At 39.4% G+C, this 19746-nt stretch overlaps 3 protein-coding genes across 6 annotated transcripts; all 3 read right to left on the bottom strand.

Moving 5' to 3' along the window:
* Window positions 1-369: 369 nt before the first annotated feature.
* Window positions 370-8017, bottom strand: pabpc1l (poly(A) binding protein, cytoplasmic 1-like). 4 transcript variants are annotated; one of them, XM_066644406.1, is made up of 17 exons: window positions 7904-8014; window positions 6246-6448; window positions 5878-6071; window positions 5571-5686; window positions 4966-5046; window positions 4569-4708; window positions 4334-4428; window positions 4093-4230; window positions 3835-3930; window positions 3456-3722; window positions 2915-2996; window positions 2406-2522; window positions 2160-2296; window positions 1332-1440; window positions 1114-1244; window positions 922-996; window positions 370-759 (listed from the first exon to the last, which is right to left on the bottom strand). In XM_066644406.1, exons 2-16 carry the CDS (start codon window positions 6436-6438, stop codon window positions 934-936), a joined length of 1959 nt encoding a protein of 652 aa, XP_066500503.1. In that variant the 5' UTR covers window positions 6439-6448; window positions 7904-8014; the 3' UTR covers window positions 370-759; window positions 922-933. The 4 variants fall into 4 exon arrangements, with proteins under 4 accessions (XP_066500503.1, XP_066500502.1, XP_066500501.1 ...); XM_066644405.1 differs by having other exon boundaries at window positions 372-759; window positions 917-996; window positions 6246-6492; window positions 7904-8017; XM_066644404.1 differs by having other exon boundaries at window positions 373-759; window positions 917-996.
* Window positions 8018-9533: 1516 nt separating this feature from the next.
* LOC136666310 (14-3-3 protein beta/alpha-1) lies at window positions 9534-13711 on the bottom strand. The gene is made up of 6 exons (XM_066644410.1): window positions 13583-13711; window positions 11445-11745; window positions 11016-11139; window positions 10692-10855; window positions 10376-10471; window positions 9534-10264 (listed from the first exon to the last, which is right to left on the bottom strand). The coding sequence occupies exons 2-6, from the start codon at window positions 11736-11738 to the stop codon at window positions 10208-10210; spliced, it is 735 nt and encodes a 244-aa protein (XP_066500507.1). The 5' UTR covers window positions 11739-11745; window positions 13583-13711; the 3' UTR covers window positions 9534-10207.
* A 151-nt stretch (window positions 13712-13862) lies between these two features.
* LOC136666309 (cytochrome c1, heme protein, mitochondrial-like) lies at window positions 13863-19206 on the bottom strand. Its single transcript, XM_066644408.1, has 7 exons — window positions 19051-19206; window positions 18196-18386; window positions 17966-18092; window positions 17049-17206; window positions 15609-15769; window positions 15166-15266; window positions 13863-15026 (listed from the first exon to the last, which is right to left on the bottom strand). The coding sequence occupies exons 1-7, from the start codon at window positions 19129-19131 to the stop codon at window positions 14922-14924; spliced, it is 924 nt and encodes a 307-aa protein (XP_066500505.1). The 5' UTR covers window positions 19132-19206; the 3' UTR covers window positions 13863-14921.
* Between the last annotated feature and the right edge of the window lie 540 nt (window positions 19207-19746).

Raw genomic sequence — 19746 nt, 5'->3', positions numbered from 1 at the left:
CTATTTTCAATGAGCCCCCAGGTCTCAAATGGTTCACTGAACAATTCCATTTTTTTACTTCTGAAAGGTACTTTAAATAGCGCTGAATAGATAACTTTCAAAGCAAACATAACACTGCACTTTCTCTCTGAAAATTATTAATTTGACAATACTGTATAGTGTATTTAAAATATGGTCTAATCTGTATCTCAAAGAACAACAAAATGACACCATCTACAAAAGAAATTAACAAAATGTAGTTTTAAACATAGTTAACTTCTGTTATTTAATGATCACAGTACTGATTATTTCAGTAGCTCCATCTCGTATGGAGTAATGTGCAAAGTTAACGATCATAAAACCTACATTCACATGTGGTTCTGTCTCTGGTGCCAATCCCCATCTGTTCTTAGTTATAAGAAGCGATTCTTGTCAGCGTTTATGTACTGCCCTGTCCACAAACAGCAGTTTTATAGTAATTCCACCCCATATTTAAAAACCGGTTAAATGACAATATAAAATTCAAGACTGCAACGTGGCTGCAGGTGAGCTCAAATGTTTAATGCACAACAGAAGATTTTTTTTTTTTTGCATTTTTCCTTACTTTTTTTTATCCATTTTCCATTTTTATAAACAAAAGCACAACAAACATAACACTTTATTCACACTAGTCATTTTCAACTAGGCAGCTTTCAACCATTTTCTTTTTCGCCCTATTTTTTCTTTCCACTGAATCATTCTCCCCCGTGTCAAAGCCCATGGAACTTCAAAAGTTCCTTCCTGAAATTCAAAATAAAATACGTAAAAATCAGACACTTTCAAAACGTATAAACTGCATTTCTACATTTCCAATATCACAGGGTTCTTCTTTTCAAAAATTAGGGACAAGCATTTTTATCCCAACTTTCATCATTCCAAAAGCACCACTGTGTTTCACCTTGCCTGAAGGACTCTTCATTTCTTAGGCGACATTTCTTTGGCTTGATGAGCTTGGAGAACAGCCACTGCTTCCTCAACCTAAAACAAAAAGGTTTGTCAGCACATGTAATTCAGGTGTTTTAACAAACTGCAGTGAGTCCGCTATGAAATGCTTCTATTACTTTGGAAAAAATGTGGAGTCATACGTATATTTACTTTGGCATGCAGGGACTCTGGAGACTCCAACATGTGCAGCAATTCAGAGTTGTCAATTTCCAGCAGCATGCCAGTGATCTTTCCAGCAAGATTAGGATGAAGGGCCTGTATCAGCGGATACAGACGCTCACCTGCGGGGATCACACAGAGAATGCATTTTCTGAGAGGCACTTTTTGTATGTATGTGGAAAGAGAGAGGGAGAGAGAATAAGAGGTACCCAGTAGTTGTTTCTGCTCCAAAAGGGGTGCAGCTGCCAGCATTGATGGAGTAAGGGGCTCTTGACCTTTGATATGAACCGCAGGCTCTGTAATTGGAGGGGGCATCACCTGCAAAATTCAACAAAACATATCTTTAGAACACAGCAAGTCAGAAAGGCTTATTACAGTCATTTCTTCAGGTCAGAAATACCTCAAGTGCATTCTCATTGAATATTTACTGCTTTATTTTATTTTACATTGACTCAGTGAGTCTCAAAAACACCACAGTAGAGGGCAGAAATGAGTAATGTTTGAGATTGGTGTCAGTTGAGCTGCTAACTATTGCCAACTGTTAAACAAGATCACTCAACAGCTAATATTACCCCTTCAATAACCACATTAAAGACGCAAGTAAAATATTAATAAGGCATGGACAGCTGAAACATTAATGTTAAAAGAATCGATTGAACAACAGTGCCTCAGACTTTAAAGAACACTGGCTTAGTGCATGTTTCATAACCCAAAGTACATAAATACTTGATTTCATTCAAATTACAGTATGAAACACTGAATATCATTTTACATGCTTTCTATTTTATCATTCATCCATCATCTGTAACCGTTTATCCAGTTCAGGGTCGCGGTGGGTCCAGAGCCTACCTGGAATCATTGGGCGCAAGGCGGGAATACACCCTGGAGGGGGCGCCAGTCCTTCACAGGGGAACACAGACACATTCACACCTACAGACACTTGAGTCGCCAATCCACCTACCAATGTGTTTTTGGACTGTGGGAGGAAACCGGAGCACCCGGTTTTTTGTGTATCACAATTCACTTGAGCAAATTACCTGTTGCGTTACAGGTGGTGGTACATTGATGACCTGCTGCACATTTCTGACTCCACTTGAGTACTTGTACTGACTGACTCCTCTCATCATTGCCCCTCCGACAGTTCGACCTCCTGCTGTTTGTGTCCCAATGTGAGCTGGACAAAGGCAGAATATTTGAAAATAAAAAGTGGGAGGTCGTTGAGTCATTACATTACCTTCTTCCTAAGACCTGTGCCTCCTATTTATTCATGCCATGCTTCTTACCCATCCTCTGGGTGTGGATGATGCCTGGTGCCTGGGTGGAGGCCTGGCGCATAGTGCTGATAGGGGTTGAGGCCCTGCGTGGCATTGCTGACCTCATGATGTGAGCAGAGAATGGCGCTAATGCAGTCAATCAAAAGTTGAGAATCAGTGACTACCAGTAAATATTTGATAAAATCTTTAAAATTTAATCTTTAAAATTCTTAAATCTGCAAATTGTCAGCCAAAGTGCTGAAGAGTTAATGGGAGGTAAACTCATTACAGTTACGCCAAAAAGCACATTATTTTAAATTTTATTTTTTAAAATAGAAATACTATAAGAAACATACATTCATACTTGGCAGACATAGCATAACGCATGTGAAAGCGCTTTTACTGCTACTAAATAATAGAAACTTTTTTTACTAATATGTCATAAAAGAAAAGTGGCTAAAATATGAAATGTATTCCCCTCCATTTGCTGGAGCACAACACGCCAAACTACTGCCCGCCATTCTCCCATATCATCTAACCTTGGGGTCTGGAAGACTGTGCTGAGAACCGTGGTGCTGGCCGCAGATTTGGAATAGCACTGTAAAAGGCACGTCCTTGAGGCTATTAAAACAAAATGAGATGTTATGGGAAGGTCCTCTTTTTAAAATAAATTACAGCAATGTGGGATTCTCTCTCACATGCTTTCACCCAACCCACCACCACATTTTGATCTATACCGAGACCTGACAAAATTCTGTGAACTTTCCTTAGATGAGCTCAGTTAAGATAGTGCTGGAGGTTATTTACATATATTCTTCCCTCTGTTCTACAAACATAGGCTCTCAGAGCACAGTGATCAAATGTGTGAAGTGTGACACTGTCTTAATGCAATGAACGTTGAGAGGAAAATATTAGCAATATTGTATCTGAATGTGGATCAGAGGCCATCAATATTTGTGTTCAAAGGTTTATGGACAACTGCCATTTACCCAATACCCATTTACTGCATATTTCCAAAATAATGCCAGAACCCTGAGTAAGCAGGCAGTTCAAGCTGTAAATAGTGCACACTGTTCCCACCTGTGGCAAAGTCGTCATATAGTAGCCAGAGCTTTGTTGGTAAGCGGGTATGGCAGGCCCTGGGATTGCTCTAACGCTGGCCAGTCTCTGCATGTACTGGTTGGTAAGAATAGCTTTGCGCTCCTCTTTCCTTTGGGCCAGCGCCACATACAGAGGCTTAGTACTGACAATGCGGCCGTTCATCTCAGTCACTGCTTTAGTGGCTTCTTCAGGAGAGGAGAAGCACACAAAGCCAAAGCCTTTACTACGGCCTCCTTCTGTCATCACCTGGTCACAAAAGTAAATCCACAATATTAACTTTAACAAAGTTAAATTAAATCTTATTTTTGTGATCCAGAATGCAATACAAATCTACATATTAGCTGCAATTCTATGTTACCTTAGCACTGGTGATAGTGCCATAGGGCGCAAATTCTTTCCTCAGTTTGTCATCGTCAATGCCATCATCCAGATTTTTCACATACAGATTAACACCCTGCAGCAAAACATATTTTAGAACCCACAGATGTGATGTTAGCCTATGACCACGTGACCCCACAAGAAATTAACCACTACTGAGGGGAATCCATAGGCATCTACAAATATTCAAGTCTACACACCCTGAAGAATTCAAGAGTACAACGAAACACATATTTACCTGGTAGCGATTTAACCGATCCTGCTTGATCTGCTCAAACTTGCGTTTAAGCTCTCCCTGCCGTTCCAGTCTCTTCTGAGCCCTACCCACATACAGAATCTTCCCATTAAGCTCCTTTCCATTCATTTCAGTCACTGCCTACAACCAGGACATGACAATTAAGATTTCCACATGTACAACTATTATTATATGATTAAAAATATATATTTTTAAAATATATTTAAAATAAAACACACATTACCTTCAGTGCAGCCTCATGGCTTTCAAAGTTCACAAAACCAAAGCCACGAGAATGTCCCTTTTCATCGGTCATGACACGAACGCTTAAGGTCTTCCCTGTTAACCACATGCTCAGTTACCGCACACAGCTTAACCTCATGTTACAATAAGCCATGGTGGGCAGGCTAATATGACAATGTGACTATACAGCTATGTGCAGTTGTATTCTACATCTGGTGGAGCCATGCGTTTCTTACCATATTCAGCGAAAACACTCCGGAGTTTCTCGTTGTCAAAATCCTCTCCAAAGTTTTTGATGTAAACATTGGTAAACTCCATGGCTTTGGCTCCGAACTCAGCCTCCCGCTCTTTACGAGATTTAAAATGTCCAACAAAACTGCGCATTTGGTGTCAAAAAGAGCAAAACGTTAAAACGCAAAAATATGAAGTTAAGTAATTTAGAACCCGAACCATAAATCACATCAAACCGAGGAAGTACACTGCTCTTGGAATAGCTTCCATCACATGAGAATCAAGAGCCGTTTTACATCTCTTACAGGCCCTAGGTCTGGTGGAAAGCTTATTCTGACTGCTATTGACACATGGCTGATTCAACACAAATCCTGCATTAAACTGCTCCTCATGTGCACTGACCTACAAATGGACAGTTGACTTTTTTCCCCCAGGGGACACACTGGGATTCGACTTCCTTCCAGCTCTTTACCTGTCTTTAGTCTGAGCAGAAAAAGGTCAAAATATACCTATGAAGTAATATTTTGCTACTACATTAAATATCTCATGGTTGTTGATTTGAAATTTGAAGCATGACACTCTTACACATACCTAGCATCAAATAAACACACAAGATAACTATACTAGGAAGTTTCATTATGCTAACTGGGCTTAGAGCGAGTTTAAAAATCCCCACACAGTTGTTTTTAATCCATGGAAAAAGAAATAATACTGCAAACAATTATATACCCATACATTTCTTCTCCCAAAACAATATTAATATTTTATGTTTTCTCAATCACTGTTTCACACCGGTGTGTTTACAGACAGCCTCTGCATCGAACATGAAGCAAAATGAATATAATCAAATACATCTTGCTAATATAATATTTGAAGTATGATCTAAAAATACGGTGTGGGTACACTTTAAAAGGGAAATACATCACCCCTAACCTGTGAAATAAGCAGATTTTACAGCACACCATTAATTGTCTGCTATAAGCAAAAACAAAGGAGTCAACACATACACTTTTCGATCATTCAGGAGCATGCCGTTCATAGTTTCGATGGCTCTGTTAGCCGCCTCCTGTGTCTCAAAGTGCACAAACCCATAGCCTTTTGAGCCGTTTTCATCACATACCACCTATGAAATAGAAAAGGTTTTATTGCCATGGCATTGTGAAAGCAAAGTACAGGCCCGCTGAAACATCATAAAGTTATAAATAAAATGTTGTTGCACTTAACTTTGCATTTTATAAGTACATCACTAAAGCATTTTTAAGTAAAGCAGCATTACAGCGATCCAGAATGTGATCCCCTACACTTTAATCTTACCTTGCATGACAGAATATTTCCAAAGGCAGAAAACGTGTCATAAAGTGCCTTGTTGTCGATGGATTCATCCATGTTCTTGATGAAGATATTCCCTACTCCAGACTTCCTCAGACAAGGGTCTCGCTGTGACCACATGATCCTGATAGGACGACCCTTTATAACTTCGTAGTTCATGGTGTCCAGTGCACATTCCGCTGTGGCATAAAGAAGGCACATTTGAAAGATCTGTAAGTCATATCATTTATGGTAGGCTGTAGATGAGTGGTTGAAGTAGGATCCTCATACTATCCAAACCACTGCAGAAGCAGAATCTCTATAAAGTCGACCAGAAAAAAGAGGAGCCTAATTAAGGAGGGAGGAGAACTCACCATCAGCAGGCTGCTGGAAATTAATGTAAGCATATCCAAGGGACCGGCGTGTGATGATGTCTCGGCACACGCGAATGGACATGATGGGTCCAGCAGGTGAGAACTTCTGATAGAGCATGGCCTCTGTGACGTCATGATGCAAGTCACCAACATAGAGCGAAGCTAAAGGGTATGCTGGACCGCTGCTGTTCATCCTTCAAGCTCTGCAATGGTTAACGCAAACATCTGGGTACTGGCTTTTAACACGCTGAAAGAGCAAGAGAACTGACCGCTCAATATTATGGTAAATAGAACCTAACCATAGATCTCACAAAGTACTCGGGTTCCAAAGCAAAATAAATATTTCTACAATGTTTCCTTTTAAATCTCCCTTAAGAAGACAGAAATATCCCACTGAAAAAAAATCTAAACCTAAACATGTGTCTAATACAGACGCAACAGTTGAAACCCGTCTGGTGACGAGTTTTTTTTTTTACCTTGGTAACATGCCCATGTTTTGTTGTAGACGATATAGTTCGTAAATTACGAGAGGTGAGCACTAGAGCTGAGCATTTCTGCTTTGAAAATGCATTTCTCAAGGTTTTCTCAAACAGGCGAAGTCAGACAGCCAAGGTTCCACCTAAAGAACCAATCCTATCAGAGGTGAGGGAGAGCCGCTCTCTCAGATTTCCAGTGCATTCTGAATGATGACAACACATTACAGTCACAGCAATCACCTGGGTTAGGGTTTGATGTTGACATTTCCCTCAGGTGGGCAGAGAGCAACTCTGGGGAGAAAGGCTTCAGGTGTGGGAGAGAGCTATGGGCCAGCCAATCAGGCAGAAGATATGGCCAATGGTTGACTATCTTTCAGCAGATCACAGCAGTGACATAAGCAGTGAAGGGGTAAGAAGAAGAGGTTTTGTTTTGAGGACATTCATAAATCTTTTCTCCAGTGTTTGAAGGTCACTGTCAAGGTGGGTTTCCAGTTTGAACATGTATACTAAATACAGGGTCTAGAATTACATCTTAGGGATTGTACATGTTTTTCAAGGTCATAACTTCTACACACGTGATACTCAAGTTATTTGGGTGTTTAATTAAGACCAGAGGGGGACTTTATCAGCAGCGCACATTTTCTAAATTCAAGATTTTCCTTAGCACCTAAACCTTAATAGTGACCTCAGTTTAATTATATCTGCCTCCCCAGTGTAACTAAGCAGAATGGTTGTATCAAAATATATACGTTTACCAATTTTAATGAACAATTAATTATTACGTGGGAATTAATTAAAAACAATCAAACAAACTAAACCCTGAGGGGGCACTTTAGTTAACTTAAGGGAACGAGTTGTTACTGTGGGAAGGCTTTTGTGATTATACAAACTTTCGGTGTTTATATGTTTTTTTTTCTACCCAGAAATCTTAGGGGCTCTAGAGTAATTACCACAGAAGACATAATATCTACAAAAATCAATGCTGGAAACGAATATTACAGTCAAGGGCTTAAATTTATGAACCGTGCATTAAACACGTTTAGAGATATTATTAGCAAAGATGCGTTAATTAGCTAGGGCAGCAAATTGCGTTCGCACTATGATTAACCTGGTAAATAAGTGTTATTTCACATTAAATACAAATATATAAGTTAACGCCTCTAACTTTAACGCCACTCTTACCTTCGCATCTACACCTCAGTGTTTGTTTCTCTTCAGAAAGCGGCCGCAGTGCCTCGACACTAAAATGTTTTAGTTTGATTACGGCCTGGGAACACCTGCCATATCAATCCGCGCCCACGGTAACGCAAATTAAAACGAGGGTAATCCGTCCCTCAAAACAGAAATGTTGTTCCGCTAGAGAAACTAGTCCCGCAAATTAACGTGAAGTGACTCAAACGTAAAACTATATACGGCATTATGAATATGACTTTACGTTTCTCAATTACATACTCCCTATATAATTTTTTATATTTTTTTGTGTTGCACTGAGATTGCAGCTTGAAAATGTAAAGGTAAAATCCATTTTATTAAGAAGGGTCTTTTAACATCCTATGTACGTGCTTTAGATAAATTTCTAAAATATTCATACAATATTTCCCTCTCTCTAAAACAAAAACAAGCTAAGATAATTTTTTGGTAGCCCCTATAACTAGTTTTCAACGTGTGAATCAATTTAACATTAAAATTCCCTTTTTCATTTGTCATCCATGTTCCAACATTCATGCCAATTAAATATTTGAAATATTCCACATAGGTATTAATAAAGCAAGTGTTCTCCGACGTATTACAACCTTAAAATACTTAGAAAACTACAATTACGTCATGTTTTCGTAAATACGAGATATTCAAGTAAACCACAGTGAGGCGTGCTGAGGGGCCTCTGTGAGGGTTTAGCAGTGCCCCAGTCACACCACTAGAGGGCGAGCATAGTGGCCTGTGTTGAAAGTCGAGCTCCTTGACGAGTGCAGCAAACATGGGCTTGGATACCTTTTGTGAATAACAAGTTTTAAACCACTTTTACAATGTAATTCTACACATAAACACGTATAATTCAACCAAAGACATTAATTCAGAGTGGTCTGTTGCGAATTGTGTATTGCAGCCTACAGGAACGTGCCAACTATCCAAACAAGTTTATATATCATTAATAAAGCTATCATACCCCATGTTAGGTTACCCAAAGTAAAAATCACGGTAAACTCGGTTTATTTTGGTTCACAGTGACCTGTCTGTATAACTCTATTTTCATTAATACAACTGTATAACACTTTACCCAGTCGCTCTTATAAAATTGTCCCAGCAAGCGTCAGTTTTTAGTGGTATTAACTTTCCGTGTCCTACCCAGAAAACCACTGTAAACTCTGACTTAATAGCTTTCATTTCTATATCTTTAAATATACATTTTCTGTTTAAACTGCTCTACCATTAACTCCTCAATGTTTTGTAGCTGTATTGATAAGCGACCAGGAGTAATGATGTTATGAGAATTAAGAATAGACTGATGATGTATTCTATTGATTTCCTTATTTACTGCAGTGAGTGTATAATAAAAATCTTAAATAAATACACATTGTCCACTGATATTTAATTTTTCAGACATTTACTTTATGAAATGGCCACCTGACCACGTGTCTGAACAGGGCTTTTGGTGAATAACCCTAGCACCGACACCAGGAATCCAAGCTGAGAGGCATAGCATCGTAGGTCCAAAAAAAATTAAAAATAAAAATAAAATATTCCACAACTGAAGGGGGAAAAGAAAAAGAAAAAAAAATTCAAAAACAAGATACAAAACTCAAGAATTACAGTGTTTGGTGAAAATAAACTGCCAGTTTAATAACCATACAATAAAACCTGCAAATACCATGACGAATTACACTAAAAAAAATGTCCGTAACAAAAAAAAGGGGGGAAAAAAAGAAGAGGAAGAAAATGCACAACCAGCTAAGGTGGAAAAAATGGGAATCATTAGGACTTTTTAGAGTTCAGGACCCCGACTCCAAAACACACACACACACAGACGCACTCATTCTCAAACTGTCCTCTCTCTCTCTCTCTCTCTCTCACAAACACACTATTTCTCTCTCACACACACACACACACACACTTCATTCATGCATTTATTCAGCCTCTGTCTCTCATCCATGCACACAACAAATAGGGACTCGCTATTCAGTACAACCATATTAATTTCACAAACAAAATGACTGGACCTGCTGACATCGGCATGTCACCCTTGAGCCCCCCCATCCCCGCCGCCGGTGCCTGTGTGAGGGGCTTCAGTGTGTGTCTTGTGTCTCGGGTGCGTTTCGTGATGATCATACAGAAGGTAAGGGGACAGTGATTGAGGGGTAAATGGAAGAGGGTTTGGGGAATGTATAATAGGGTGGGGTGGGGGGGTTGGTGGAAGCCGTCTGTGTAATTTCTTTTTATTAATTAAGATGAGTGTATGTGTGCGTGTGTTTGGAGATCAGTGCAGCTCCTCTAGTTCTCTCCCTCGCCCGCATCTGCCTCATCACCTTGGTTTTCCGACGTCCACAGCTAGAGAAATGACACAAAGAAGCCACAGAAACATTATATAATGCGAACCAACCAGGTACTGAAACACAGCAGTGACAACAACGATGCAAAATTTAGGAAGTGATCACTTACGGTGAGATTGTCCCTTAGTAGTTGCATGATCAAGGTGCTGTCTTTGTAGGAATCCTCATTTAAGGTGTCAAGCTCAGCAATGGCTTCATCAAAGGCCTAAAAATATTCAACATTATTAACATTCTGAAAGCTTTAGCTTCTCTTTACATTGTGTGGAGAATATTAATTATCCAAGTTCTTTTCAAGTTACAACTAAGATGATCTGAGTTTGTTAACAAAATGAATGCAGTTTCCAAATTAAAAAAATATAGACACATCTTGAAGGTGTATTTGCTAAAGCTGTATTAATAACACTGCTGCTGGTAATTGTTCTAACCGTCTTGGCAAGGTTGCAGGCCTTCTCTGGAGAGTTGAGGATCTCATAGTAAAAGACTGAGAAGTTGAGAGCCAGTCCAAGCCGTATGGGGTGTGTGGGCTGCATGTCTTTCTTGCTGATTTCAAATGCATCCTGGTAGGCTTGCTGAGAGTTTTCAACTGTGGCTGGATAAAGAGATACCAACACAAAATCAGAAAACTTGTGATGAAAGTCCTTTTATAATTCCACAATTCTAAAAACCATGTAAATAACATTGAACATCTTAATACATGTTGGTGAGTTGGCCAAAAATAAATCCTTAAATAATAAACTGTATTAGCTTACTAGTCTTAGATTCTCCAGACGCAACCTCAGACAGGTATCTATAATAATCGCCTTTCATCTTCAGGTAGAACACCTTGCTCTCAGCTTGAGTGGCATTTGGAATGAGATACTTTTCCAGAAGGCTCTAAAAGAGAATTGGAAGATAATTTAGAGTTATAGAATGATTGGAGAAAATCTGTTTCATTAAAAATTTAATATATGCACATGGGCATCATTTTTCCCTGAATAACACCTCCATGTTTGACAGTTAATGCAAAACCTGCAAGGAGCTTGAATATGTAGAAGTTACTTGCAAAAGTATTAGAAATTATATTCAGATTTATAAAATAATCCTTATGCAATATTCTGCCATCTTTAATTCCATTACTTTTTAAAAGTTTGCGTCAGTCAAGGCCATGGTGGGGTCAGGTACTGCCAAAAATATATTACCAGAACATCATTGCAGATATCCTGCAGCTCAGACTCAATCTTCTCTCTGTACTCGCGTGACATTTGCTGCTTCTTATCATTGCCTTCAGTCTTCTGCTCAATGCTGGAGATGACACGCCAGGAGGAGCGGCGAGCACCCACCACGTTCTTGTAGGCTACAGAGAGCAAGTTGCGTTCTTCATTGGACAGCTCCCCACCCGCCTCGGTCACTGACTTCATGGCAGAGGCCATATCATCATAGCGCTCTGCCTGTTCGGCCAGCTTGGCTTTCTGCACCAAGTCGTTCTTGTCCATTTTCAGACTGGAAAGACAAAAACAGATGTGGACAGGATCAGTCAAACTTAATGAGACCAAAAGTCAGAAGCAATGGAGCTATATGTGTCTTTTTGTACTAAGTTTCAAAATACTTAAGCTGCAAAATTTGAGATCTTTGAGCATGGGTTCCTTATAGCTCTTTACCTTCAAGTTTTATAACGACGACGTCTTTTGTATACATTCAGTATGAGAGTTTCTCATAAAAAAAGTATTGATGTTACAGATGTGTAATTTGGCCTTTTGAAAAATCCCAAGATAAATGCCTTGTGTCTATTGCTAATCAAACATTCTTAATAATCAAGCTTAACATCGACTCAAAACACTTGAGGCGTTTACATTTGTTTAAAATGTTTGGATGTCCCTGGTAAAAACATCCTCTAAAAATGACAGGGTTAAGCATAAAGGGGGAAAAACGCCACACTTTGTCCCATTTTACGTGTTTCCCTGTACGACATACTCAGTAAATAAATAAAAACTGTACTACAATGCACTACAATGAAGATTAAATGACAAAGATGTTAAAGCATCTGTTATATGACCAGGGGAATCCGGTTATTTCACATAAATGTATACATTTCTATATTGTTATGTAATAATTAACACTCCGGAGCAAATGTGTTAGTGTGTATTTACATGGAATGTGTATTGCGTGTATATTATGTCTTGAGCTTTTCGTGTTGCATTACATTTAGTGTAATATAAAAAACAATAATGTTTCGTCGTCCAGATCATCGTTTTTATTGTAGTAATGTGTGTATACGATGTCAGAGCAGATTTGCATGGCGAATCGAGGACACTCCCGTTCGGCTCGTTAACGTTAGACGCGGACGGTTACAAATATCACCGCGAGCAAGTGAGGCGATTTTAGTGATCCATTTTTAACATCAGAGCGATTACATCATGATCGTGATTACCTATTTCGTTCATATTTCGCGTTTTCAATAGTTAAAAAGCCGGATGGTCTCACAGTAAACGAGCAGGTAGAGATACCGCCAGGTACGTTGGTCTTAACGGATAAAACTGTTCAACATCGTTAGCTATATATTTCGGTATAACGACTTAAAATTGATGTACTCGCCGCCCTGCGGTTAATCTCAGAGGCCTTCGAGGTCACAAAACTGAAGCTAGCGTCCCATCCAACATCGTCATATTCAAATCCTCCGTCCCACCTTAAACGCTGCAGCAGTCCGGTCCTGGCACCTACAGGCCGCTCAGAGACATGAAGGGCGCTGCACCATTTAAGGTGGAACAGAGAAGTCAACTACGAGGCTGTCGAATGGGAAGCTGTAACTTCAGCCTCGTTTAGCCAGCCTTCTGGCTACAATGACGTTAGCTACCTTAGCTAATCTGTTTAGTTCGCCGGCGGACCGGATACGCAAAAAAGATGAATAAAAATGGCCAATGTTGCAAGAAACTAGGATATTCTTCCATCATTTATGTTTCCTAACCGCATCGCTACGCTGCGTTTTTCATTCCTAAAATGGCCTATTCTCCACTGCGGCGCTTTCTGTCGGAGGCCTCGCACTGAAGAACGAGGAGGGGCCGGCCAGGCTTAGCGCACTGATTTAGCTCATATTTGGTCTGTTGGGACTATTTCGTGATTAAAATCCCGCACTAAATCCCTATTCTTGCTTTCTCTGTTTAAATATCGGTATAAAAAGAAGCTGATCGGTTATTTAGGCTCGGTTTTGTATGCCGCTCTTCGCTAAAGCTAATGACCGCGAAAGAGATCTTATTCAGAATCAGAGACCCGCGTATATTCATTGCGATATCGCTTAAAGAAACGCGGTTCGTGTTATTACAGCCCCAGTTCCCAAACTCACGTTTAAACGGCGTTTATTCCTGTCTTTATCCGAGAAAGATACAGTCGGAGTGTCTGTCCTCCTGCTCGCTCTTCAGTCGCTCTGGGCAGTACCACTTCCGTTCAAGTTGACACATCCGTTTTCCTATATACCCAGCGAGTACAAGTATCTTTCTGAACAAAGACGTACAAAAACAGCAAGAAATGCAGAGGCTTTGTTTTATTTCCGAGGCTTTAATGTCTCCATGTACAAAATATACTACACTGTGAGCTCAAAACACAACACGTGCCATAAATTGTTAAATTCGAGGTTTGTAGCTGGGCAGCGGTTTGCGTTTGAAAGGGCAGGGAGAGGTCTTAAGTTATTTTCTTAAAAAACAAAGTGTAAGCCTTTTGAAACTTTCTAAAAGTATTTATTAAACACAGGAACATGCAGTACTGTGCAAAAGTCACCACCCCCTCAATTGCAGGTCAAAATAGCTAGTACAAATTACTCATTTTCACGAAAAGGAGACCCATATGAAAATAGGAGAAAAACAGGTATCTTCAAAACAGGAAAACTGCCTGTCCAATAGGGAGAGCTGAGGGCTGGTCCTATCAGACAGTCTTCCATCTTTTGGCTTACAATTTCTGACTGAGAAACCCTGCTTTGTGGAACAGCCCTCTGGAAGACCTCCAAGCTGTAAAAGATGAGCATTTCTTTAAATCACTTTCAGGTCTGAAAGGATGTGTATCCGATGTTACTGAGAAAAGGTAACTGACATAAAGAAACACAATATTCCCAAAAGAGTGGATTTGCTACTCCAGGGTCTAGACTTTCCAATGGCTAAACTGTGCAGACAGATCCAATTTTGGAGGTGTGGGGGAAAATAAAATTGCCTTAAGATATTTTGGAATATCTTAAAGACTAAAAAGAACAGAAAGTTGTAAGAAATGGAACGTTGGGGACAGCTTACATTTAGTTTTTATTTTCTGTAAAACGACTTTTCCCCTGATACTGAAAAATGAATAACTTGTACTTGATCATTGTTTTTACTGAACATTAAAACACAGATCGGTGTATGACTTTCACACTATTATACATTTACACAAAAATGTGTACATTATAACTCATTGACAACATATTAACTTTGAAGTGTTATAGGCCCTTTGTTGTCCATCCCATCATGAATGCAGCCATTAATACAATGCATGTTTAACTTTTTTTTTTTATTTCATGCCTGAAAGAAGATTTCAAGGCCCTATCAGTCCCCAAATTATTCTCTTATAAGAAAGGCAAAATGTCCACTGTGGCAAATAAGAGAGACTAGATGCAGAACTGTGGACTGCGTTTACAGCTGATCCAGACTCGGCATAATGCTTCATTTAGGTGGTCTGTAGGCGATCTTTCTGCTCTTCAGTACAGACCACCTGTGCCTCTTCAGATAATACACTAACGGGAGGATGATTGCAGAGCCCATCAGCAACTGTAGAACAAGATAGTGAGTAAGTTTAATACAAAACCAGTTAAAAACGTCTAGTACCAAGACATTAATTTGCTGTAGTCCATTTGAAAGGAATGTTAAATACCACATGAAAGAAGTTGAGAGAAAAGGTAATTAGTACCTTAAGGCCCATGCGTTTCCTCTGGTCATGTTCTGGCTCGGCCGCCCAACGCAGGAAAGTACAGACATCTTTAGCCACTTGGGTCATGGTTGCTGGTGTGCCTGCAAAAAAAAAGTTATATTTAAAGCAATTTTAAGTTTAAACAACATAATCTCTATAAATCACACAAGGAAGCAATCAAAAAGTTATTTAAAGAACCTCTTTAAGAAAGCCACTTAATCATTTAATAAACTAAATCAGCAACTGAAATCAGAAGATATTCTTCACAGTACAAAAATACAGCTTCACGCCTAAACCTAATCCTCAACTAAATTTTTCTTCAAATTAAGTCCAAAATTAGATTAAATGCCTGTAACTCAAAAAGCATGAAAGTTTACAGTCACAGTTCATTACGCAGGTCAGGAATATTTAAATGTTCATCATCCTGCCTTTAACATACTCACCATCTTCATACTCTAGGATCTCATTGTAAATGGGTGGTGCCATGCCAATGGCCTGGCCAGGGAAATATGGGTTGTAGTAGAGCCCCTCTCTCAAAGACACACCAGCAGGGGGATCACAGTACCCTGTGAGCAGCGAAAATATATAGTCCTCCCCACCATGCCTGAAGTACACAAATGAATATGATTTAAGTATGTTACAAATGTATTTGTACAGTTCCTGAATAGTTTGCTGACGGTCACTTATTTTTCAGGAAAATAGATTATTGTCCATAAGGTACTCTCATAAAATCATTCAGAATGAAAATGTAGGCATTTGTTTCTTGTGGTTGCTGCATAACTAGCTTGCTAGCTAATCATTAAATTCATTCATTCTGTAACCGCTTGTCCAGTTCAGGGTCACGGTGGGTCTGGAGCCTACCCGAAATCACTGGGCGAAAGGCAGGATCACACCCTGGAGGGGGTGCCGGTCCTTCACAGGACGACACACACTCACACCTATGGACACCTTTGAGTCGCCAATCCACCTACCGATGTGTGTTTTTGGACCATGGGAGGAAACTGAGCACCCAGAGGAAACCTACACGGACACAGAGAGAACACACCAAACTCCTCACAGACAGTCACCTGGAGTGGGACTTGAACCCACAATCTCCAGGTCCCTGGAGCTGTGTGACTGTGACACAACGTGCTGCCCCACATTAAATTCAGTTCTATTTATAAGGCATCATTTTCAACTGATGTTGTCACATAGAACGAGCATTGCAAATGTGAAAGAGAATCTCCTTAAGAGCATAAGAAAATAAAAACATGAGAGGAATCTATCCTCCTCTGGTCAACATTGGAGCAAAAAAACACTGGTACGATTGATCACTTATAGCTAACTAGTCATGAAGCTTAGGTTGAACTTATGTTGACAAAAAGGATTGTTGCAACCAGTCAGGTACTTGTATATTTAAATGCAGATCATGTTTTTAGAAATCAAGCCATCTGGTGTAAAGGTAATTAGTACTTGCAACTGGACTGCAGCTGTATCACTCTTCAACCAGAGGCTGGTCTGTAATGCTAGTCATTTACATATCTGTATTACAGCAAGGGCTGTATTTGGCACACAATACGACACATTATTTCATACAGGCATAATAAGATGCCTTGCAATATATTAAAAATCCTGATGAATCCATGATGTGATTATTAAGTGCTGTTTGTTTTAAAACCAAATCTGGACCAAATTATATTACTTGTATAATGGATTAGGGTCTGGAATTAAAGCATCCACAGAAACATACCTGTAATATCTCAGAATTTTTTAAAGAGCTTATTAGTATACAGCAGCTCACTTCTATATCAGTTGTGCAAAAGATATCTAGGTGATGACTGCCAAATAATTTATATAGTGGAGCTCTTCTTCTGGTTGAGAGCAGATTAGATTAAATGTTTTACCTGGCATTGACTATGTAGCTGAGGTCAGGCGGAAGAGCGCCATTATTAGCGGCCCGTGCTGCTTCCGGGTTGGAGTATGGCTTTGGGAAGTAATCTGAAAGTTTCCCGGGACGAGTGAACATTTCTCCATTCTCATCTGGGCCATCTACCACTTCAATCTGAAAGAAAGAGAGACAGACACATTACAGATATCTCCATAAAGCTGAGTCATCCTCTGCATTACCAAAGAGGGTGTTTTCCACATCTGAAGAGATGGTTCACTTTAATTTTCCAGAGTTATAGGGAACATCTACGATTGTGGGGAAACACAGTTCTCTCTGGTTATTTACATTCAGAAGCTACACATCTTTTAAGGTGTAACAATGTGTTTGAGTGGGGAATAAATAAACGACTGTTGTTTGTACAAGGCTGAAGTTAAACTTATCTACAAGGTTTTATTTACAGTTGTTTAGTTTTATAATATATAATAATAGATAATGCAGTTAGCTCAATATTACCTACGTATGGAGCAGGAATATAGCATCATCATCTCAGTTTGTGCTTTTTAATGTGTGGAGTTCATGAGAACAGAGAGAGAGAGAGAGAGAGAGAGAGAGACACTGACTGACTAGCATACTGGACTGAGACAGTGTTGTTGGTGTTTTTTTGTTTTTTTTTAAACACATTTACAAACACTGGGGCTTCGTAAACCCATTAGGCCAGTTTCCAGCACCCAAACAGACTGTAGAGTTAGCAAATGCTGAGGAAACTTCTGAAATAAGTGATTATTCACACAGGTTTATTACTCTATTCTGACTTTAACTTTTCCCAAGCGTTTGTAAAGAAGTTGTATCTTCAATTTTAAGCGAGTCTCATAGCTGAATTTCCTCTTTACGGGATGTTTCACCTCCTTTTCCACCCAAACAACTAAACCTCACCTCCTCAGCAAGGGTTTTGACTTCTTCCTCTGTGTGTGAGACTCCCACCAGGTTACGGAAGGCCAAGTATTCCATGCTGTGGCAGGCTGAACAAACTTGCTTGTAAACCTGGTAGCCACGTCGGATACTGCAAACAAAAAATGACTGGATTTTAATGTCATTATAAATGAACAGCATAACAGGCAAAAGAAACATTTTACAATGGACGTTAGAAAGAATATTAAAAGTACCTGGCATGGTCCAAAGCAGACAGAAAACCATTGTGGCTCCAGGGATAAGATGGTGGGTGCAGCTCCAGATCTGATGCCTTCACTGACTGATGGAGGATAAGTGCTAGTCCAGCTCCTCCAGCCGTCAACACACCAAGAGTGGAGACTGCCACTTTTCTACCTTTGGACAGACTGGCGAAGGACATGTTCACCTAGGCAACAGAGGGAATTGGAGACAAACTGAGATTTATTTTCAAGTAATGTTTAAGACACCATATTCATTCTCATATCTTAGCCGTGTTATAACGTCGCTGAATAAATCAGCAGCTGTTTGGGTCAAAGTAGATAATGTCGTAGTAGATCAGTGTTTTATTAGGAAAATAATATATAGAAAAGATAGTCAACTAAGGTACGGTGACCAGATGATGTACAATCAATAATAGATAAAAATGTTTTGTCTCAATACTCCCATTTTATTTATTTATTCATTTTACTGAAACTATATATTTGGAAGGATGTTATAAATACAATTATAACATGTTTTTAAACCTACCAAAGATCACTAAGTCTGTTAGATCTACCAAGTTTAGCAAAGACACAGACGACACATGTCAATTCAGAGACACAGAAAAATATGTAAAAGTATAAGTAGTATAGTGAAGTTTAAATGCTGAAATCTGGTGAACATTAAGGAAACCCTCTCAACAGAACAAGACGATTTCTCAAACACCGTCCCTTTAGCTTGATATAATGACCTTGTCTTCAGACTGAATTCACCTACAGACAGGACTCGCTTGAGTCCCATTGTTCTGCCTTGTTTATATTCTGAACACGATTTACACATCCCTTTCCGAGTTAAAACGCACAGGGACTTACTTTAGCAGTGTGAAGAGCAGGTTTTGTTTGGAGGAAAGATCTTCCTACAGAGCAGCACACAGTCACACGGAGCGCCGCCATTTTCGGCTTCTATCTCTTCCGCGCATGCGCAGAATTCTACCGCACACGGCCACTGTCGTGATCGAAAGTCTCGGCTCCACGGCCTTTCCGCTGAAAATCATTTTCATTTGTGTTGCTGTCCATCTGCTAAAATACATATTATGCACAACACATGCAGTCCACACCATGGCTGAACATTTCCACTTTAATTTACAGTGTTACAAATATTGTCAAATGGATGAATTCAGATAGTCAGGATTTCTGACGTCATTAAGCTATGCTGTCAACTTCTGGGGCAAGGCCTAGGTTCTAGGGTGTGAATAGTATGTTCTTAAAATTTGTATCAGTGTTTACACAGTACATATTTATCCATATCAGCCCTCTCAATCCTACATGGACATCAGTACTCCCTCTTGTGGTCATTTATGTTGAAAGCAGATGAAAAATGTTATGTAATCTTTTCTCTAAATTAAAAAAAGTGCATTCATATTCATTTATTTTCTGAAACAGCTACATTTTCCAGTCTGTACAGTCACAGGTTAGCTCGGCATGGTCAGTCCTCCTACATTTCACTTCATTTAATTTTGTTGTAAATTTATTATTATTATTATTTATTTAGGGCATTTCTAGCCTTAA

Source organism: Hoplias malabaricus, chromosome 14 (assembly GCF_029633855.1).
Source record: "Hoplias malabaricus isolate fHopMal1 chromosome 14, fHopMal1.hap1, whole genome shotgun sequence".
Taxonomy (NCBI): Eukaryota; Metazoa; Chordata; class Actinopteri; order Characiformes; family Erythrinidae; genus Hoplias; species Hoplias malabaricus.
Note: the sequence above shows the minus strand (reverse complement) of the source record. Positions and strands in the feature narration are given on the sequence as shown.